Source organism: Neovison vison, chromosome 7 (genome assembly GCF_020171115.1).
Source record: "Neovison vison isolate M4711 chromosome 7, ASM_NN_V1, whole genome shotgun sequence".
Taxonomy (NCBI): domain Eukaryota; kingdom Metazoa; phylum Chordata; class Mammalia; order Carnivora; family Mustelidae; genus Neogale; species Neogale vison.
In genome coordinates this window covers 99900949-99924702 of record NC_058097.1, presented here as the reverse complement: position 1 = coordinate 99924702, position 23754 = coordinate 99900949, and the positions used below count along the sequence as shown (strand labels likewise).

General features: G+C 46.5%; 1 protein-coding gene across 2 annotated transcripts in view; it reads right to left on the bottom strand.

Moving 5' to 3' along the window:
* The window catches only part of PDGFD (platelet derived growth factor D), a 217839-nt gene that overhangs the window by 55929 nt on the left and 138156 nt on the right, over window positions 1-23754 (bottom strand). Inside the window, exons 2-3 of one of the 2 annotated variants that reach the window (XM_044257760.1) lie at window positions 12458-12662; window positions 9615-9795 (exon numbers count right to left, since the gene is read on the bottom strand). In XM_044257760.1, the coding sequence (XP_044113695.1) occupies window positions 9615-9795; window positions 12458-12662 (386 nt within the window). The remainder of the gene's footprint in view (window positions 1-9614; window positions 9796-12457; window positions 12663-23754) is intronic. The other variant, XM_044257762.1, reaches the window with a different exon arrangement.

Genomic DNA, 23754 nt, shown 5'->3' with positions numbered 1-23754 from the left:
TGGGTCTAAGTTGCATAATGAAAAAGAGCCATTAAGGGTTTTTGGGTGACTGTCCCAGATCTGCGTCAGTGTGTGTGTAGGTTTCCAGGAAGGTAGCGGAATCAAGTTACAGAACTGCTCCTAGGCCTGACCTTACTATTAGTGCAATGATCTCCCTGGCGTTCATCTGGTTTAGAAGACTGTACACTCACTGTTGCACTGCCCCCAAATTCGTATCTTGCAAGCTAATCCCCGATGCAATGGTCCTGGGGCCTCTGGGAGACGATTCAGTCACGAACGGGTTTCGCGCCTTATCAAAGGCTTCCTGTGAGCTCCCTCACCCCTTCTGCCTTGTGAGGTTATAGCAAAAGACAGCAGCCATGAACCAGGAAGTGAGTCCTCATCAGACACCAAATCTGCCATGAACTTGGGCTTCCTAGCTTCTGAGACTGTAAAATCACTTTTTAAAAAGTCATCCAGGCTATGGCATTCTGTTACAGCAGTGCAGATAGACTAGGGCACAATGCCTCTTAACCTTGGACCACTTAATAACCCTCCAAAGACACTGTAATGCTGACAGTCCTCATAACAGCTCCGTCTGCTGTATGCAAACTGGTCCTCAAACCCAGACACCCTACAGGATACCCTCGAGCAGCTCTGGGATACAGGTGGGCCTTTCCCACTTTGACATGAAGAAATGGCAGCTTGGGTGGTTTAAATGTGCATCCTAGTCTCACAGATAGTACACAGATGTGAACTTGAGTGTTTGTCATTCACAGCTCCTCTGTCCTGTACAGAAAACCTCAAACAATCAAAGGAATGGCTTTGGAATGTCTTCAAAACCTGGAAAGCTCTAGAGACTTGGGAACGATCCTGAGAGTGTTAGAATGTCAGGACCCCAAAGACCTCTTTGCTCTTAGGAGGAAGCCCCGAGGCTTTCCAAGCTGCAAACTTTCCTCACGAGAAAGGGAGGACCCAAACCATGTCACAGTCACGTAGTCCGACAGGAGAACTGTTACGTTCGGGCTGTTACTGAGGCAGCCCTATGCTCCTTGAGGCTGACAAGACAGACTTCACAATGAGAATGCCGGCTTCCAGTCCACAGTCCCCTGACCTCTGACTCCGACAATGGCCCCCACCGATCCATCCTCACGTCCGCTCCTCCAATGCCCATGCAGTCCTGGACCAAAACAGCTCAGGCCCATTGGTATGACTGCAGCTCCCTCAGGCCTTAAGTCTGGAAACACCCAGGCAATGGGCTGTTAGTACATCTTGTCTTTGTGCATCTCTGGGGATTGCTTTTTACTGCTTTTACTCCAAACTGAGATGCATCATGGGAACTCAGTGAATATGTGTTGGCTCAGCTCCATTAAACCTCTTGAGACTGCCCTACTTACAACAATACCTTTGATAGACCTTCAGGAATAGGCCGCTCCCTACCCTCCAGGAGAGACAGTGACATGTGTGCAAAGGTTTTTATTAATTAAAAAAAAAGACTGGAAAGAAAGACATCAAAATATTCATATACGTTATATTTGGGTGATGGGAACTATTGTTTTTCTTTTCTTTTTTCTTCATTACTATACTATATAGTTCCCAAAGTATCTGGGATGTGTGTTCATTACTTTTTCCTTGAAAATTTCAACCACAGTGTTGATAAAGACTGACAATCTGAGTGCCTAATGGAGGGAAATGAGCTAAGGACATGTAGCAGCTTCGACATTGAATATGCTTTGACTGCGGAGGGCTTGGGTTTTTGAGGAGCGGTATAGACACAGGTACGAAAATAAAATAGCAGGGATGAGAGGAGAAAATCCCGAGAGAGCTGGGTCATCAGGGAATAATGCTGTTTGTCTGCAGTGAAGAAGGCATACAGAGAAGAGAGAACTGGCTAGAACATGAGCTTGGGATCAGGATGCGGAAGGCTCTCAGGACCAGAGTGAGGTGTTTGGACATGAGGTTCACAGGAAATTGGAAGTCATTTGCATGTTTTCAGCTGGAAAATGATGTGATCACAGCTTTCCTTTAGCAGGCAGTTGTGTCCTGGACAGACAGAAGGGAAGGGAGACAGGAGGTAGAGAGACCAATCAGGAAGCCATGAGCAGGACCCAGCCCAGCAGGAATGATTACTTGATGACTTATTCATGTGTTTCTCTCTTCCAGAGGTGGCTCCATACCTTTTTAATCTCTCTTTTTGATTTTTTTTTTTTTGCCCGCCTGACTCCAATTTTCAATTGCAAAATAAGGAAAGAGTCACTTTGAATCTGTAGCTCAATATTTTCACAGGAGTCAGAAGCAATGTTGAATGGAGGTCAGCCTTAATGGGTCACCTTCCCACTGATAAAGGGGACATTAAGGGCAGGTGTTTTCAAGACTAGATGAGTCCTGTCTATATGATTAATTTCTAATTCCTTTGTTCAGCTGGGAGAGGAGACTGGCACTGCCCTGGAGTTCCAAGGACTTTCAACTTCCCTGGGCAGCTGAACCCTACCGAGAGGGAGCAGGTCGACCAGCTCTCCTTGGAACCAGAGCTGGGTGAGGTTGAGTTCCCAAGGACTGAGACCAAGATGACTGATTGAAAAGCACAAGCATAAGTCACTGTGGGCTCAGACCCTTCGCGGAGCTCTCTGTCGGTGCTTCCGGAGGGGGAAACGCTTCTGTCTGTGTTCCTGCTTCTGCTCACAGATACAGAGACATCAACAAACATTTCTGGTCTCTTTCATCACAAACGCCTTCCCTTCATCACGTCTATCCTGCTGTGCTTCCTCCACCACATCCCTTTCCTCCGTGTCTCCCTTGGACCGCCTGCGATGGACGCCAACCACGGGGAAGGGTCTCGGCTCCCCTCCATTTCCTAGCCCATCTGCGGTGCACAGTCTGCCGACCTTACCGGCTGTCTTCCCTGTTGGTGACTATTTGGGTCCAGACCTACAATCTTCCATGCACTGCGAGGGGCAGGTAAGGCACCCCAGCCTCTTCTCTGGACCCCAGACTCCTTGAAAGAACCCCTGGGTGTGAATTTGCATCTCAGGAGCGGTTCGCTTCCCTCAGGTTGGGCCCCTGACGGTTCCCTAGTTTTACAGAAGGGTCCTGAGCTTTGGCATTTCTTAGAACACCATGAATGAAGCTGCTATTCTGCTGACTTTTTGGCTTCTTGTTTCTCTCTTCTGCTACCTAGAATGAAGAAAGTGTGGAAAGTGGTTAATAACCATCATCTCTAAGGCTTTGAGTGAACCGCTCGGGATATTCTGAAATGCGTTGCCTTTTGGATCTTTACTTAGGCAACCCCCTCTTCTCGGGGTGTTTCCCTCTCCTCAGTCCAGTGGAGGGGAACAGATTATGGGACCCCAGGATATGTCACTTTGGCATAAAGAGTCTTTTGAGCTGAAAACAATTGAAAAGAAGAGATACGGGCAAGCTCTCTGCCCTCCCCATCTGCCTAGAAGCAGGATATAAATTTATAAAGGCTCTGCACTCCCCTCTCCACCAGGAAGGGCGGAAGTTAATCAGTGAAAACGCTAGACCCTTACCAGCCTGGAGGCACCAGAGGAACCTACAGAACACAGCTGACTCACTGGCCCTTGGCTCCCGTTAGCCCCCCACCCCACATGTACCGTCCCAGAGTGTGCTGCCGGCAAACTCCAAGTCCCTTTCCTTGGTCTTGTCCCTTCCCCAAAGATGTATTGTTCTTTTGTTAAGACTGACTGTGAACTCCAGTTCTAACCGCCCTCCTGGGGTGACTCACCACGGAGGGCTCCTCTGTGCGCATGAGATGTTCGTGTTCATACACTCGTGTTTCTCTTGTCCTTCTGTCTTTTGTCGGTCTTGTCTGCAGGGCCCCAGACAGAGGGCCTGGGAGCACAGTGGGGAAAACAGCCTTTCTTCTCCCACACCAGCCGTCGCGGCCTGTATGAAGGTCAGTGCCGCCCTCCCCGTGGGCCCCCGGAGGTCCCACGCACATTCCGTCCCTGCGATGCCCAGTGGTTTATAATCATGTCCTTTATCGCACGCAGAGCCATCATATTCTTCGTACGATCCACCATAAGTTCTCGGAAATATTTGTTGAAGTTACAAGCGAACACTTGGTAGAGGTATTTTTTACTGAGGTTCACGTCTTGGCTTTATAAGAAACAGTGCTCTGTTTGAGGCATATCTTAAGTATGCAAGCCTTTTCTAATATAGTTGAATGGTTTCTCCTTCATTTTTCTCTTTTTCTCGAGCTACCAAGTATTAGCGCATCAAAGAACACGGTTATAGAGAGAAAGTTATGGGTCTATAAAGAGACACGGTCACCGAGAGTCACTACAACTTCCCGGGTCTCAAGGACGGAAGTTGACTTGTAGTACGGCTGTGAATTTACGCCCAAATAAACAGGATGCCAGACTGCCCAAGTGCCATTAAACCCGCTCCCCGCCGAATCTGGAGATGTGTTTACTCAGCACACGGGGAGTCGTCTGCTCACGTGGTGAGTACACGGGGCTTAGGAGAAAAAGTAATTACAGGCGTAAAGTATTATTTCGAATACTGGGTTGGAACGGACGAGTCAACGTGGACGAAAAAACTCCCAAAATCAGGTAGCACCCGCAGACAATACATGTGGGGCTCTGAGCTGCATCGACGGACCCACAGGACCGCGTGGGGAGGGGGAGTGCGGGTTCCCCGAGATTTTACGGACGGTGTTAGATGTATGCCTTTTGCCCTGGAGGGCCCACAGTTTCCCCGTCTTGTGGAGAGCACCTATGGGTGAGCCCTGTGACCACAGGCCAACTCGTAACCTCTCTCTGTTCACTGCCTCGTTTGTAAAATGAGGGTTGTCCTAGGCACTGGATCTCGAAGATTCTGCAACTCTATTCTATATTCTTCCTGAAACCAGTCTTCCTGCTGTGCATGGGTCGGTAGCAGCAGCTGGTCACTTCCTGAATTAAACACCCTATGCATTTAATCACACGGTAACCCGAGGGGTTGGGTGCTCTCCTCCTCCTCCTCATCTGTGCCCAACCGTCAGTCCCAGGGGGGCAGGAACTCAGTCCAGACGTGCCACAGTGCTAGGCACATTGTGAGTGCTCAGTGAAAAGCTTGCTGAGTGACGCACCGAGGCCCAGGCATGACCAGCACTAATGCCCAGAATTCGGCAGGGCTGGACCGTGTTATCATGGGGCTGCATTCACCTCCCTTTTTTGTCTCGTCCTCTTTCCTTATTTTTTTTTTTTTTAATTTATCTACCTGCTCCTCTTCTGCTCCCCACCCCCACCCTCACCGTAACCCTTGACACCCGCAGTTTGCTGGTGAACCTCACCATACCTTTGAGAAAGTATCCTCTGCTCCAAGATGATACAAAACTTTGCTCTTGGTCTCTCATGAATTCTATTACGGTTTCACTATGTGCTCAGGTTTTAGGAAAGCGATCTGATTAAAATAATGAATTCACTACAAAATAGTCTACGGAATTAGTGGGATTCTAGGACATTTGGAACACTTAGAGGAGAACATTTGTCTACCCGCACCTGCAAAATGGCACCACAACGAGACTCTGTCCATAAGATGTTGAGTGTTTTTATGAATTAAAAAAAATGTACCTTACGTTAAACACAAGTGCACACACACACACAAATAAAAGTTTTTGTTTGTTACGATGTGCAGTAAAATGTTTCTACCTTGGATGGAGGGAAAGGACGATGGTTAGAGGTGTCTATACGGGTGTATGGTCCTCACTGACACCTGGGCTGTTTGAAGAGGACTGAGGAGTGCACCTGTCACCTGTTTTATTAATAATAATACCAATGATAGTAAGAACAGCAGATACATAAGTAATTATCAAGTTCTAGGGAGTTTACAAAATTCTCTAATTTAATGCCTGCAACTACTTAATGTTGGGCAGTATTACCTTCATTTGACAGATGAAAAACTGCAGTGAGCTGTAGAGCTGAAATTCACACCCATGGTTGCTGACTTCTCTGAAAACCATCCACTTGGAGCCTTGTATTTGGATAACTTTCCAATAACCTACTTAATGGTCTTCAAAAGCAGATTCCTGACAACCCATCCATCCATTCCCCTACAAACTGGACTTGAGGTGGGAGAGCCTCATTTATTTACACAATCCCATCTTGCTAATAAGCATGTGAAAACAATGATGCCCTCTGAAGTCTACCTATTCTCCTCCGTAGAGTAAAAATTAGGGAAAGAAGACTGAGCAGAAAGCAAAAAATGAAATTAGGAAGTTCTGTTGAATCATAATTTACCAGGACAGAGTCAACTCAACAAATTCACTAGCTAGCCATGAAGAAGGCATGTGAAGAATACACACAGAAATACAATCGTCCTACCCTTGAATAGTTCAATACCATTGTGGAAATTAAGACAACAGGCTTAAAATGGAGTCACTCATGCCAAGGCCACATTACCAAACGGAGACTTAATTATAGTGTTGGTTTTTCCCAGAACAGAATCTTAAAGCAGTCAGTCAGGAATCTCCAGATCAACACTAGTTATACAATCTGCCTGATGGACTCCCACTGTCTTCCAAGGAAACATAACTTTGCAGTAATGAACTCAGTTTTTTGCCCGGTATAACCTCCTTGTTCGTGCTCTCTTCTGCCTATAAACGTCTTTCTATTTGCACAGCTCCTTGGAGCCACGTCCTGTATGCTAGACTGGATCTTGCCTGATGAGTAAATCATTAAATAAAGCCAAAAAAATCTGTAAAATTTACTCAGTTGAATTATTTTTAACACCATTAATCTGGAAGAGACAGATATACACACAATTAGTGATGGTAAAGGTAGGACCATTGGTGCCATGATTATTGACCCCAAAGTGTGTGTTATCATCTAAAAACCACATGCCAACTCCAATTACTACCCTCCTTTTATAGATGTAAGAGCAAGGGGTAAGAGACTTGTTTAATATCAGACCATTAGTAAGTAAGGGAACCTTATTCAATACAAAGGGAGCTTTGCAGCAAACCTGGCCCCGAGAGACTGCACTGCATCGCTCTAAGAGAGATGGGGACAGGTGCTGTAGAAAAGGTGGATCGAATTCCATGCATAGCAAACAAGATTGGAATACATGAACCAAGTCTAACCAAAAATAAGTGGCCCTGATGTTAAACCATTCACCTCCCACACTTAGCTGGAATGAAAAATTAGCCAAGATGTGTCCTGGACTTGGAATTCACACACATTATGAGCCAAGACCATGCAGATCTGATTCCCGGGCACGGGGCTCTGATGGTCCTGGGCACCTGGTACTTCCAGCCCCAGAGAATATCCCTGTACACCTGGAGAGTCACTGAGGTATGAGGAAGAGAGATGTTTCATGGAAAGCAGAAACGTAAAAAGGGAGAGATGGAAGGGAGGTGGCCGTATCCTACCCAGATGGCTACTTGCCATCTTCCCAGAGCACGCTGACTCCTCAGAAGATATTCCCAGGCTCAAACGTCCCTAGAACCTAACACGCCTGAAGGTAGGGTTTGCAAAACAGCTGCCTCCAACCCTTAGAAGTTTTACGGGACTGCGTAACACTGTAAAAATAATAATTTAGATAACATTTAAAAGGGGCTGCCATTTTTAATCCCCCGTCTCCACATTAGCTCATGTTGGCCAACTGTAGGCTTTGAGCCTGGTCTCGGTGGAGTCTGACTTTATAAACGCTGCTTTGAAGTCTCTGCAAGTACGAGTTAAACACAAATGACATGTCTTCTCAACACACGACTCCAGCCACAGCCATCTTCTATCCCCGTGGAGCAAGAATCAAACAGACGTTTTATCCGCAGCCACACAGATCTACAGTCTGTACACACCTGGAGGGGAAGCTCCTCCCACCTGCTGGGATTCAGCCACCAAAGTGCTTCATCTCCCGGGGATCACACTTAGTGCCAGAAGCCTTTAGGAGCAGAAAAGGGAGCCTGGAGCTCTTCCCAATGAATGCAGACCAAGGGGTCGGCAGGGAAGCACACAGAGGAGTGATCACTGTCGTCATCCCCCAAACCCACAGTGGAGTCCTGGTGCGGGTGAACGTGTAAGGGAGTGGGGGGGACGCCGGTCTCCGGGCCCCTCTAGAGGCTGCCCCATCTGCCACTTGCCACTGGCTAGTGAGGGAGTGACGAGCCTGAACCAAAACCCCAAAACCCTCCAACGGGAGAAGATGCTCTTCCCGAAATCCATACCTGTACTCTCTGTTCTACAAAAACAAAAAGGCATTATTTCGCCTTAGAGTGTCCCTGTATGTGGATTAGGGGTATTTCTAACTGACTATGGACCGTTCAATTTAGTCACGACCAAAGTTCTACAAAACGTATCTCCATCATCCGGGATAGTGCTCGGTATTTTAAGGGAAAAAACGTCCTTCCCTAAGCCTACCCACCCAACATGGCAGGCCTGCTCGCCCACAAACAGCAGAGAATGGATGCACCAGTGGACACGTGGACAGAAAGAAAGGTAGAAACCAAAGGTTCACGGTTGGGATGCTGAGCAGCACGGTTGTTTGCAAAAATGTAAATCTTGCTTGATGGATTATTTTCAAATCAAAACTGGAACCAGACACACCTCGCCCTCTTTCCCCATTTATTCTGATGTAGAATTCACTTAGTGTTTAATAACTCACCATAACGCAAAAATAAAAAGCAAAACAAAAAACCACCCACATCAGATAAAAAGCAAGGTTTCCCCCCCCCCCCCATTCTCAATTTAACACAAGAGGGGAGCAAGACCACAAATTGACTCCATTCTTAGAGCCGTGTTCTATTATGGTATCCAGCCTTTGAAAAGGGACAGAGTCAAGCTGAATGGGAATAAACGGTGTTTGTGGGAAAACAAAAGGCATCATGCTACGAACATGAAGGGGTCACGGGTAGTCTAAGAGAGCGAACAGGTAAAACCATCCCGGAGTCTCTCTGAGCTTAACCCATAGAGCCCAGCACTTCTGTGTCATTACTCCTCGTTCCCACTCCCCACGGCTTTGTCACTGATTGTCATCCCTACCAGATTACAAACTTCAAGGGTTCAAGAAACCCGTCTGTCCTGCCCACCTCTGTGGCCATGACACCTAGCAGAACATCTGACAGTGAGCAGGAACCTTCCAGTGTCCTGTGAATGACCACGTGAGTAAAGCAGACACATGGCGGCGTGTGACCCAAGAACCAGAATTAACGACGATAGAGATTTTGACTCAGTAAGAAGCTGAGCGATTTCCACTGGTCAGAATCACATAGAGTTGGGAATGGCGGCTGGCGTGTGGAAGGAGAGGTGAGGACACAGAGAAGCCTGACTGGAGCAAACAGTGTGCAACTCCGCGGTCCGGGCTCAGGCTTTATGATCCTCAAGAGGTTTGGCTGTACATTTATCCCACATCAGCTGGATCAAAGGTAATACTGCTTTCCTCTCAACTATTTTACTTTTTCTAATTACCAGGCTTCCTTTCAAAAGGTGTGGACCCAAGGGTTGACTTAATCGATTCCAAACGGTGTTCCTTACTGAAGAGAGCTTTACCGTGTTGGCCATGAAGTAGGCACACAGCATACCACCGAGAATTAACAAAGTTCACCCTCATACCACTGCATTTAATCACAGAAAATATCTCTATACTTCATGAAACCAGTGTCTGCTTTTAATCACAGAGTGGTTTTGGATACTTACCACAAAGGAATAATAAATCTTGAATCCAGGTTTAGCCACGAAGTAGTCATCAGACTTGAATGTTATTTTTATTTGGTTTGTTCTTGATGTTATCCTCGGAGGAACTTCCTTGTGTCCACACCACCGTCCTCTAATTATGGTACTGGTTTCAGATACATCTTCGACTTCCACAAAATCATACCTGGTTTCAATTTGACATAAATAAACGTATTTTGGTTAGAGTAGACTACAAAATTCATACTTCCACTCGGAAATGAAAATTACATATGTGCCTTCTCGTGACCTATGAGCTAAAATGAAAATTAAAGCCCATTGAAATTTTGAAGAGAAACCTAGTTTTTTGGATGAAGTTTTCCAAATTCAAACTTCAATAATCCAAAAGAACCCTCATGGACGTTTAGCCATGAGTATGCCCAAATCATCAGTAATGAAAATGGGCCACTGTTTGAGCATGGGGCTCATAGTGCTTCCTAGGAAAACTAGTAACTATAATCTATTGTCATCTATTGTCCTATTTTTTAGATATAGCTCTAATTCTATGTCCAAATATTTACTATATAAAGTTTTCAAACAAATTCCCACTTTGAATTAATTCACTACATTCAGGGCTTCCTTAAGAAATGACCTGTATCTATAAAGCATATAGAATCAGCATTACATTACATCATCCCATTATAGAAGATACCTGGTGAAATAAAATAAATCTCTATTTTCTCTTTTTGGAAGCTGTCTTTTGGAAGGATCATATCATAAAACAGGACAGTTACCATAGCGAGAAGCATTAAGACTTCGGGGAGGGAACTGTCCTAGCCACTACTGGAACTAGCTGGGCTGGTTAAACCAGCGTGTGAATGAGCAGAAGATCACAGTTTCAGTGAACTTATCACCCACTTACCCAACTTGTCACCCATCCCACTTATCCAATCTCGGCATTGTGACTACCTTTCACTGAAGTGTCTTGCGAGGTCCTTAAGTCCTTTGCCTCAGTTTCCTTATGAGCCAAATAAGAGTTTATACAAATTTCCTGGCTGGATATCTCTTGGGTGCTGTGTAAATTAATTACTTAATGTTTATACGGTGCTTGGAAGGTGAAAAGCACTCACCAAGAATCATTATTCAAGCAATAAAATATTACCGTGTAAACATCAAGGAGGCTTTGGAACAGATGGTAGGAAATCAATTGCATTTCATTTTATATACAATATGTGTAAATCATAGTTACTGCACAAAGCACGAGTATACTTGAAACTTTGTTAATAACACCAAGGTCACTTTCCTTTTTGTTGTTGTTATTGTTGTGAAAACAACAGCAGTGTGATTTTTACTGTGGATGAAGTCAATTCTTTGGGAGGGTCTGAGGTTCTGACCTGTCTCTCTCCCATCTTCCTTTCCCCTTTCCACCCCTACTCCTCTACCTGTCTCCATAAATTTGGAGAAGCAGCTGGATTTTGATGAAAGGTCCAGAAAGGAAAGCACCTGGCATCTTCTATTTTCAAGGCCAGGGTCGAAATCCCAGCTCAGCTGTGGAGACCTGCCTTCCTGTCCGGGTCATCACCACCCTCTAGAGTCTCCAAAAAAAAAAAAAAAAAAAGTGTCTCCCCCCATCTCTTTTTCCAGCCCAGAAGATGAGTTCTCCCTTTCCAGGTTGCACAGACCCAAGATCTGCTGGAGTGCATTCTCTCTGTAAATAAATATTAACCGGCTCTTCGGACTGTATTTGTCTCTGCTTTTGGCTTACAATACCCTCTGTGGTCTTAGAAAGGAATCATCACCGCTGTTATTCTTTTTTTTTTTAATTTATTTTTTATTTTCAGCATAACAGTATTCATTATTTTTTCACCACACCCAGTGCTCCATGCAAGCTGTGCCCTCTATAATACCCACCACCTGGTCCCCTGACTTCCCACCCACCCCCCGCCACTTCAAACCCCTCAGATCATTTTTCAGAGTCCACAGTCTCCCTTGAAAAAAACGACAGCCACATGATAAAAGCTGTCAGCCTCATAAACATACAACAAGGGACAGCCAAATTGGAGGCAGCCTCTTTTTATGCGTCGGAGGGAAATAAAGCTGCTGAAAGGATTTCTTCAGTGGCGCAGGAGCAAGGGAGAAGGAGCGCATAGGGTAAGGTGCGGGAGGGAAACAAAACCCTTCCTGGCCTCATACATGCTAACTGAATGACTATGACGCTGGGAGCAGACAATTCACGGAACAGCCGGGGCTTTCTCTGATAAATACGCTTGGAAGGGAGATTATGAAGCATGGTTTTCGTCGACTATTAGCCCAGGAAGGACAGAAGACAGCCCGTCTGAGTTGCTCCTAGACTCTGGGGCTCACGGTTCTTTCTCACACAGATCTGAGGCCTGTGATTTCAGGGTAGGGCCCTGACACGGTCCTGGCCACCACCCTCTCCTAGGCGCAGGGGGGATCAGGCCATGCATCGGTTATAGCAGCCTGGCAGAGGTCCTGGAGCCCAGCAGGGCAGGATCCTCCGTTAGGCCATGGCAGGTGGGTCCCAGAGCCACCCTGGGAAGGGGGCTGTCGTGGACACCCGAAGCGTCTACCTGCTCACAAAGGCGGCTTGGGGCCCGGCCTTCACGGGCCGTCGTGGTCCCATTTTTCTCTGTGAGGCCCCAGGTAAGCAGGCCCTTTGCACAGACCGTCCACGCTCCCATGTGTCCCATCTGCCAGGATGGACCCAAAGAAGGCTCTTCGGAAAGGAAGGGGGACAACACACCTCGGGCAGGTCCCCAGGGCCCCCGAGGGAAGTCAGGTGGGATGCCTTGAACTGCCTCGCCTTCACCTTGGAAGTGTGCTCCGGAAAGGGTTTCCTCCCCGCTCACCTGCAGATCTCATTCTCGGCTTCCTCCAGCCCAAACTGCGGGTCAAAGGCGAGCTGTATCCTGGTCTTGTCCCGCGACCGCAGCCGCCAGGTCAGCAGCAGGTTCCTGGGGTAGCTGTTGGGGAAGCGAGGACTCTGCACGTGGCCGTTTCCCGTCACCTGGATGGTCTCGTCTCTTCGGTACAAGTCTGTGAGGTGATTGCTGTCTGTTAGTAGTCACAACTGGTAGAAATTAGTATGTTGCTCCAATTACAGGGAAGCAAACAAAGACAGTTTAAAAACATCACATGTTAAAGCATGTCCTGGTTTTGCGGAAGAGCAGAAGGCCAGATGGCAGCCCTCGGGTTAAACAAGGGACACCCGCCCTCCTCCTCCGACCCCTCCTAGGCTCCCGCAGGCCCACATGAAGTATTCTGTACTTGGAGAGCTCCTTTAGCGGAATTTGGGACAAGAAAAATGAACAATTATCTCAGAACTCGGGTTCATTTAGATCAATAGGAAAATAAGTAAATGATTTAAAATAGTGTTTCCTTCCCTTCTTCCATGTCATTAAAAATACTTTTTTTTCGTTTTCCCTGTACGCGGGCAGTGCGATGACATAGCTTCAGTGAGGAGCACAGGTCAGACTCAAAAAATATTGTCACATGAACGAACAAGAGAGCAAAACACAGAAAAGAATTTCACGGGGCTTAGTGACAACTTATTTGTAATTGAAACAACACTTTCCAGTGGTGTCTCCATCGTAAAAATCATTATTTCTTTGCCTTCGTTTTTGGTGACTTAAAGACCCAGTTTTTTATTTTTTTTATTTTTTTAAAGATTTTATTTATTTGACAGAGAGAAATCACAAGTAGGCAGAGAGGCAGGCAGAGAGAGAGAGAGGAGGAAGCAGGCTCCCTGCTGAGCAGAGAGCCCGATGCGGGGCTCGGTCCCAGGACCCTGGGATCATGACCTGAGCCGAAGGCAGACGCTTCAACGACTGAGCCACCCAGGAGCCCTTAAAGGCCTGATCCTTATTCTAGTCTCTGTTTTATCATAAAGAACTTGTCTGGTCCTCATCCAGGGTTCCTGAGAGGGAACTCGTAACCCCTTAGAGTTTATCAGGTGACAGAAGGGTCTTTGTTATTCATGGTGGACCCTGGGGAGCACACCAGAGTTTACACAAATGAGGTCATTAGCCAATGGTGGGTCCCTAAACAGTTTCAGACGGTGGCTGGCTGTGCCGTAAGCCCAGCCCTGTGGTTAGAGGTCTAGGGCTTGGAGCCCTGACATTGGCCTGACCTCCCATCCTCCCTGGAAGAAACGGGTGCTGGGGACTGGGTCCAGTCACACTGTCAGTGATCCTATCCCTCACACCTGCAGAGTGAAAGCCGGAGAGGCTCTCTGGTCCTAGGGGCGGCGTACACACAGAGGGGCTAGGAGGGACATGTCCTGGGGACATGAAAGCTTCCTGCCTGGGACCTTCCCATACCTCATCTGGGCGGTCCCGATTTGTAGTCGGCCCCATGAAACTTAATAGTAAAACAGTGCTTGTCATGACAGCGCTTTCTTGAGTTCTCCACGTCGTTTTCGCAAATTATCAAACACGATGGGTTTATGGGGTCCTGAATCTGCAGCCAGCCGGTAAGAAGTGTGGGCTGATGGGTTCCCCCATCTTCAATCGGTGTCTGAAGTGTGGTCTCGCGGGCGCCGTGCCCTTCGCCTGTGGACCTGACCTCGTCTCCGTAGGTCTGTCTTGACATCTTCCCCAGTATCCAGCGCTCTTTGCATTCTAGACTTTGGCTGCTCAGACCCTGGCATTAGTGGGCCTCCTGCCTCCGTCTCCTTGCATTCTCCCGCAGAGCGTGTATTCTGAGGCCCTGTAATTCAGTGAGCCTGGTCAGGGAGGCTTAAATTGCTGGTGGAAACCACTGGAAGTGGGGCTGCCCGGGGTGGCTGGCAAAGCTTCCCAAACAGCGGAGGAAGGAAGAGGGAAGAAGCACGTGACACTCAGAAGCCTCTCTCCTTTTCACGAATGTTCCTGCACACACAGAAATTACCATATGTTTATAGTATGGAGTTTTTAGCTTGTTCAGTGTTCAACATGTTGCACTTGCCCAGTTCGACTCTGCATGGGAAAGAGAGTGCTCGAGGAGCACAGGGGATGACGGGAGCTGGTCTCTGGAAACCAGGACAGGAGGGACAGCTCTGGCTCTGTGGCCTCCTCCAGCCTCCCAGATGTCAGCAAACATATCTCCCGGCTGACCCTTCCCTCCTCTCTTCCTGGACCTTATGCTGAAACGGAGCCATGAGAATTACCTGTTTGCTCGCTTTGTCATAAAGGGCTTACAGGAAATGAGGGAGAGCTGTTTGCCAGGAAGAGAGAATGAACTATCAGCCAGTCAATCAACAATCCTTTATTAGGTGCAGACTATAAAACAATGTTTCGCAGTGTTGTTAACCCTTCCTTCTATCACTGGAGTTTTTACCTTTACAATTGCTGCCCTATTTCCTTACCTTGAGTACTATTATTTGCTTAATATTTCTCTAAATTAATTTTTTTTAAGAGAGAGAGAGCGTGCATGCACAAGTGGGTAGGAGGGAGGGAGAGAGGGAAAGGGAGGGAGAGAATCCCCAGCAGAACCCCGCTGAGTGGAACCCGATGTGGGGCTCGATCTCAAGCCCCGAGATCAAGAAATCAAGAGTTGGACGCTTAACTGACTGAGCCACCCAGGTGCTCCTCTAAGTGAGTATTTTTAATCAAAAGCAAATCTATTGTAAAACAAAACTTTGTATTAATGTAAATAACAACTAGATAACCACTTGCCATGAACAGAAGGTACCCATAACCCTAAAGGTACAGCGACTGCATTTAAAAACACGCATCTGAGGTGTTCACGTTGCTCATTTATCGAATAAGGAGTCCAAGCGGCACATTTCTGTCTGGTCTCTTTCGGGGGGTCGTCATCAGTGTTTGGGCGCTTTTAACATTCCAGACGCTAGGTGACGTTTGGCTCTAGTTTCAGAATGCTTAGAGAACAGTCCCTGTGTCTTGGACCTGAGAAGCAAAGCCGACGCACACCTTGCACGCCTCCGTGAGCCAAGCGCGGAGAGGGGAAGCGCTGAGGCCAGGGCCGTGGTTGCTCGGAGCCCGGAGAGGTACGGGGCTGGGCGGAACACGAGGTGTGTGTACGGGTTCTGCGAAGATGTCTGCAAACAACCGGATCTGGAGCAGAGTCCGAACGGGCCCCGGTGGGACCCAGGGCAGGTGGGGGCACCCGTGGGTTTTACAGGTAACAGACCCTGCTGACAGCCAGGCAGAGGTCCCTGCCCTCCGCAGAAGTGGACACAGAATGCAGGGACCTCGGCGAATCTAAGGGGTCTGGGACCTCATGACACAGAGCCGGTGGCGGGATCCCGGTCTGACCGGACACAGTCCGTCCTCGGAGCACGCACCTGTAACCAGAGTGCTGTCCTAGTTGCTAAACTATAGAACTATGAAATACGTCATTGTTCATAGAGAATAGTTTCTTTTTTCCTTTTCTAAAATTTAAATTCAATTACTTAACAAAGTGTGATTTATTGGCTCCAGAGGTGGAGGTCGGTGGTTCATCAGCTGCACTGACACCCAGTGCTCATCACATCGCGCGCCCTCCGTCATGCCCGGCCCCCGGTGACCCCATCCCCCCATCTCTCCCTCCAGCAACCCTCCGTTTGTTTCCTAGGGTTAAGAGTCTCTTATGGCTTGTCTCCCTCTCTGATTTCTTCCCAGTTTTCCCTCCCTTCCTCTATGATCCTCTGTTTTGTTTCCTAAATTCCACATAGGAATGAAATCATGTGATAACTGTCTCTCTCCGATGGACTCACTCCGCTCAGCGGCATACCCTACGTACGTTTATATGGCAAGAATGTGAGTTCTTTATTTCACATTCTAATTCAGAAGGAAGTTTATATCCTCATAAACTCTGAGTTATGCATTTGATCTTTTCTTTAAAGCCAATTAAAATGAAAAGAAAACAAGCAAGACACATATTTGTGTCTTCTGTCCCCAACACTTGAAACAAACTCAGCTCATCCACCCAAGTATCCAAGGAGCTCGAGGAACAGCACCTCAGGCCCCTGCACTCGTCTCCGGGAGTCACCTAGGACCGCGGCTCTCCAGGTGTGCCTCCCAGATCAGACTCATTAACATCACAGCAGAGCTGGTCAGAAATGCAGATGACCGGGTCCCACCTGAGACCCACGGAGGCAAGAGAGCTGGGGGTGGAGAAGAGCGCAGCTCGTTTTAAGAGAGCCCTCCCGGGGAGTCCTCTGCTGCCTGGGGGAGAACTGCCCACCCGGCGGACCACCTCCCAGGTCCCGTCATCTTCCTTGCTCTTCCTGACTGAGGTCTTCCACGTCCTTGTTGGAACTCGACACCTCAAGTTCAATGTTTCATCTTACCTCCCCAGCTGATGACCTGTCCCGGGCTCACTTTCCTGTCTTTGACCTTGGAACCTCTTCCGAGTCATCCTTTCTGGTGCCCAGTGACCCTAAGGTGAGAGGCTACCTGTCTTACTGACTTTGACACAGAGCACCTGGGTGTCCCCTGCCCCCCATCTAGCTTCCTCTGCATCATGGAACAGAATAGTTCCTGGTCCTGACAGATACCTGGTAATCCTCTGTCACCTAACACAATGGTTAAGAGAGAATGGAATCACGGATAACGGCAGTACTCTTATTTATTCTCAGATCATGATATTACCTACGACAGCATAAAAGGCAAAGCCCAGGCACTGAACGGTTAAATAGGATTGAATACTTGGCCCACGGGAGCAAACGATGATCCCATTACAGACTGTGCCACCACACAAATGCAGTGGGACAGGACAGGCATATGCATTTGCCCCACTGTCCCCATCTGGGAGCCAGCAGCATGACTGAAAGACACAGAACCAAAGAATGGTCATTGGACTCAGGAAATTCCTAATGTGCAAAGGGATATATTACAAAATATCATTTGCAAAATGGCTGCACTATAATTATATAGTATATCATAGAAACAACATTTGTCAGGACTACACCTGAATGATATATAAACCAAGGAGCCCCGCTTCTGCTGCTAACCCACCACAGCAAGACTACTTAATCTGGGGAGGGAGCAATGCAGTTGATAAGAATCCAATTCTGTAAGTCCATCATCACTACAGGGTTATGTAACAAACGAGGAGGTAGTAAATATCATTGCTCTCCTTCTCTTCTTTTCTTTTTTTTTTTTAACTTTATTTATTTATTTGACAGACAGAGATCACAAGTAGGCAGAGCGGCAGGTAGAGAAGGAGGGGGAAGCAGACCCCCTGCTGCGCAGAGAACCCGATGCAGGGCTTGATCCCAGGACCTGAGATCATGACCTGAGCCGAAAGCAGAGGCTTAACCCACTGAGCCACCCAGGCGCCCTGTTTTTTTCTTTGAAATTAAATTGTTTTGTTCCTTGAACAGGTAACGAAACCAGCCCCGAGAAGTTCAAGGGATGTGTTGCAAGCCGGAGGAATGGAGGCTGGTGTGTGTAAGAGTCTCGAATCCAGCTTTGCCAAGTTCTGGTCCTAGTAGCTTTCCCTCACGACCATACACAACAGCACTGGACCCACCAAGTCAGCCTTTTGGCTTCTGTTTCTTAAACTGATACTTAAGGGGACCACCTCACATGACATTCAAGATTCTGTTCAGGTCCAAGGGACACGACACCTCACCCAATTTTCTTACAAGGGGATGGGGGTGCCAGTGGGTTGACCAAGACTAAGTGGTCAAGAGTGAGGCAAAGATGGGACAACAGAATCTGAAATGCCCAATCTTCAATGGGACAGACACTCTTCTGTCTAACAAAGAAGTTATACAGAGTCATACTCTGTCATCTAAAAGAAGAGTGTGAACGGACAATTGCAACAAGTTGTTCAAACACACACTTAGGAAAATCTTCACTTCTTATAAACTAGAAAAGTATCCCAGGCTCACAGCTCACTGCTTTGTACACAGATCTGTGCTGAACACATTGTAGAAGAATTTAAATAAATCTAATGTGGGAACAATGTATTCTCTGTTTAGCACGTTTTAAAGCTAAGCGGGGCTGGTTAGGGACAGGAAATAAGAACTGAAGATACTCAAAGGTGCTTCATTATTTCGTTGAAAGTCTCACAGGAAAGTAAAAAGAAAATATGCAGAATATTACATTCTTCAGGGAAAGGACTATGCCTTGTAACTCCAGCACCAAAGTATTTTCTTTTTCTTTTTTTTTTTTAAAGATAGATTTATTTATTTATTTATTTATTTTGAGAGGGAGAGAAACCTGGGGGGTGGGGGGAAAGAGCAGAAGCAGAGGGAGAGAGAGAACCTCAAGCAGAATCCCTGCTGAGCACAGAGCCTGACACGGGGCTCGATCCCAGGACCCTGAGATCACGACCTGAGCTGAAACCAAGAGTCAGATGCTCAACCAAATGAGCCACCCAATATTTTATTTCTAAGAAATGTGATTCTGATGTAGCCAGTGGGCCTGATATCGTGGGGGACACATTTGGCATCAACATTAAAGGATCATTTGGGGGAGAATTCCACCGGAATGATCCCGCCTCCTCTTCTGTGCTATTTCCATCCAGCTCTGTTACCACCAAGTTCATGACAGCCAGTCTGTACCACACTTGCAAAACCTGGGACCAAGAAAGAAAAGAAGAACCCTGGCATAAAAGCGGGGGGAGGGGGGGTTGCCATTGTAAGTGGGGCCACGCTCAGACCTGTCAAGCACCGTACAGAGTCAGGGGCTGAGTGGAGGTTCCCACCGGGTGCAAGGCTCTAATTTAGAAGAGTAAGCTCACCAAGACTAACCAGGGGTCAGGTCTGCGCCTTGCCTAATGTGTTATCCTCAGTATTGCTACAAAGTGAAGGCAGATGATCTTCGCGCCCTTCCTCCGTGGCTAACACCACAGTGTAGAAAACCTTCCTAGGCTACAGAATAGCACCTTCCTTAGAAAGACACAGCTCCGTGCCTTGCTGAAGAGGCAAACAAGAAGCAGGGAGACGTGGAGAATATAAAAGAGGGCAGGGCAGGGAGTCTCTAATTGTAAAATGAATAGGTCCATTTGTAGAACAGATCCTAAAACACACAACTGGGATGAAATGGAATTTAATTAGGAGATAATTTATGGGAAATTATCTAACTTAAAAAGCACAGGGTTGGAGTCTCACCATGTGAACTGCTAAAGGTGAAAATTAGACCTCGTTAAAAGTGTTCGTTTAAAAATCAGTGTGAGAGCATTTTCGACATTTTCCCCCCTCCGTGTTTCCCAAGGCACCAAAGCTTGCAATCAATGAACTAAATTCTTCCTGGAACTGTTGGTGGGGCCATCTTCATTAAAGAAATTTTGGTTAACACCTGGCATGTGTTCCTAGTGAACACTGGTTCTTCCCAAATCCCCCGGCAGCTCTCAAACAAGTCACCTGTGCTCATTCAGTTTCTAAGCACCTCGAGAGCAAAGCTGATTAAACATCAGACATTTATTTAGAATTCTCCAGCAGAGATTTTTCTAAGGACTCCAGTCATCATACAAAAAACCTTTCCCTTTACGAAGATTCAGGGAGGAGGGAAATGGTTGCCTGCCAGTTGTGTATTATTATTATTATTTTAAATTACAGTTCCTTTTGGCACAAACGAAAGTGTTACTGTTTTATAAACAAACTTCCTCAGAGTAACCATTTGGACTGTCTTTTTGGAGGGTAATCACTTGATCACTCCCTGAGCTCAAAAATTATTCTTCTTTGAGAATTTGAGTCTGTCAAAATAGAAAAAGAAAAAAGTACCCTCAATTCTTTTTTGGACGTTGTCCAGAAACAGTCACCAGGAATGCCGTGATGCCCGAAGCACTGGACTGATGGTTACTACTCCTCCCCTCAGCGGATCTCTTAATGCACAAGGTTTTGTTGTGTCATGGCACAACACGGAGGAACTATAGGAGCTGCTCCCACCCCCGGGACCCAAGACCCCTGTGGACACCTGACTGCAACCACTGACCGCTGTATACACTATGTTTTCTGGGAACACGCACACCTCCGAGAGACCTTAATTTAGGCACAGTGAGGGATCAGCAATAGTAGCTAAGACTGACCCACAGCAACTGTGACAATATATGGTGATGACAGTCCCGTGACTGTGGGCTCTCCCAAATGTACTCGTCCCTGTGGGGATGATAGGAGGTGACAAACCACATGGGCACGGTGACGTTGCAGGAGGCCACTCCTGACCCTTTGACTATACATCAGAAGGAAGATCACCTGCTTCCAGACCACCGATGACCCAGGGTAAATGAGATCGGGGAACGTAAAATCACAAACAGGGGGTGGGAGACTAATACATATGCTTTCCTTCAAAATAGCTTCTATTTTATAGGTATACTCTAAAGTGATTGCAAAATTCTATTAAAATGAAAATTAGCTTTGGCCTATAATTAGAAAATTAAGAGGGGTGAAAATAAAAATAGCCCCAAGAATCTACACTGAATTTTATCTCATTAGGATAATTCCTATTCATTAACTCTCTAATAAGCCTCTTTTTCCCTACTGTAGTCTTTCTGTGTTGTGATGTTGCTTACATGAGGAAGACAGGAAAAGAGTGAATCAATCATACACAGAACTGTGGCAGACGGGGAGGGGCTGTGCTGAGCAGCCTGACGGGAAGTATTACAGAATCAAAGAGAGAAACCTTTTCAATTATACTAACTTAACACCTAGAAAACAAGACAATTATAATGACAAAAAGATCTACTTTAATCACTGAGAACACAGCTCAGACATACAGAAAGATAAGAGGAAAAATAGCAGGAAAAGTCATGCCCAAGAAAAACGAGATCTCCCCTTTTCCCTAGGAAGCACTGATTATACGAAAATTAATATTCTTACAAACAATGTCAAGGAAGACGAAAAAGTATGAACTTTGAGTTTTCGCGGAGGGTGAGAATTTTCTCAAGTTAGTTTGTGGAGTAAGTTTCAGGAAGCAGTCATCAGCTCAGCAAAACTGCTATGGGGTCGGGACCCTGTGGTACAAATAAGACGATTCTGAACTATCCCCATGATTGAGAACTTGATTCGTGTGATGAACTCAATCATGTTTGACTAACGATTCATCAAATGCAAGAGAAAACTAACTGGCTGTTCATATAAGCATCACTCGGCTTCTAATTTGGGTTCTGTGTTTCCCTATTTGCTATGTACATTCATTACCTCTCATGTAATAGACATGAGCACATCACAGATACCTATAATTACACTCACATGTTTATTAAGCTATATGGCCTCGGTGCTCTTTGTAGAGTGAGTTGTTTTTCAATACTGAATGTTCCTGAATTCCAGAATTTTTTGCATATTCAGATTTCAAAATAGGGAAAATTGTATGATTACTATTAAAGGTAAGTGTCCAGCTGTCAGGAAATAGAGCAAGTGAGGGCAGAGTTTTGTCTGTCCAAATTTAGTCATGCTTAAGAGATAACTATTCATCTGGCTTCAAACTCGGGTATGTTCACGGGTAGCATTATACATGGACGAATTATAATTTATATTTGGATATCTAACTGTAATGTAAAGTGCCTTTCCAAGTCTGCATTAAAATGGAGCACAAAAATGAAAATGCCTCTAGGCATATAAACGAGTGTGCAAAAAAATGAAAAATATAAATAGACAAAAAAAAACCAACCCCAAAATGGAGAAATGATATCCCTTCCATGTTCTCTTGTGAAGAAATTATCCAGTGCTTTACAGGACTGAAGCTGAGAAGGGACAGACAAGCACAGAAAGCTGAATTCTGACTTGTCATTGAGCTTTAAGTAAAACAATCCCCTTCTTACCTCAGACATTAAAATAAAGGCGGAAGAAATTACCATATATCTCAGAGCAGGTCAAAGAGCTGTCAAAGCTCAGAGATATTAATGCAAATAATTCATACAGCGTGGTGTGATACACATCTATCTGTCAATAGCTGGTAGCTTTCGGGACAATCCGCCGTCCCATGCACTGATTCTAACTCCTGAAAGCCAAGAATTACGCTGCAATTAATTAAACAGAAAATGCAGATGGATTCCCAGTTCTCCTCAATCTTTCTTAAAAATATTTTGAGGCCCAAAAATGCTAAGCTCAGCAAATTGAGAACACACGCGCATGCACACACACACAGAGGTCATGAAAAAGGTCATGTTACCTTGGTGCTGTGTCTCCATACTGAAGGACAGAAATAAATAAGGCTTTTGAGGCTCAACTCAAAAAAGGCTTGAACTTGGACTTCCACTGGGATAATATAATAGAAGAGTTCAATTTTTATGGATGAATTCATGCTATTGCCATGTTATCAAAAAAGAGTTTTGCGTGTTCTCAAGACAGATGTGTTTCCCCACATATGCTATTCCAAAGCTATGCTGGGGCCATGTTGGGTTTGGTAGAGGACAGTGCTTCAGAACGGGGCCAAACTTGTGTCTGCTCGCCGGTCTCCTGCCCACAGGTCTCTCCAGCACGGTGGCCTGACCTGGTGAGCCCTCTCCACCTTGTCCTGTTGTGGTCACACAGTGGTGTTCGTCAGGAGGGGCCAGATGGCACCGGCCTAAATCTCACTGCTTTTCACAACAAAGTTTTCCCTGTTGCTCATACCACGTGTCTATCTACTTGGGTCGGGGGGCTCTGCTTCCTGCTTTCCCACTCAGGGACCCACCGGTTTTCTAAATGCTTTGGTTTGCAGAGCCCTGGCCAAAGCTCATCGTGTGGCTAGATCCAGTTTCCAGCAGGGCAGCCTCCTGGAAGTGACGAGCAGCTCTAGTGATGACCACAGGGCTCTGCTTGCGTCCCCCATACTCCTGTCTTTGTTGTACGATCAGTAGCAGAAACTATCCACGCGCTGGAGAGCATCCACTGTTCTTCTGCAATAAATCGCTGCAGAGTGGGTGGGAGAGATGTTGGGGAGAGAAACCGATAGGGGCAGAGAATTCATAGATGAACCCCTGAGGACGACGGGGGAAGAAAGAGGTTGGTGAGTTGCCAGAAAAATACATTTGAGGAAGGGAGCTTGACCGTCTTCAGAACTTGTCTTGTTAGAGACGGCAAATGGGTTTTATTTTCCGAGTGCGTGAAGGCGAGTGGTGACGACCTCCTGCGCTCTGAACTCAGGATTCTGAGCCCACGTCTGTTTTCAGTGGGGGAAGTGGAGCAACCGGGTCTGCCGTGGCCCAGAGAGGACCCCCCATGGGCATCACTCACTTTCCCACTGACTCAAACTTCAGGTCTCCACATGATTCCACACTGAGGTTTCCTCTTACC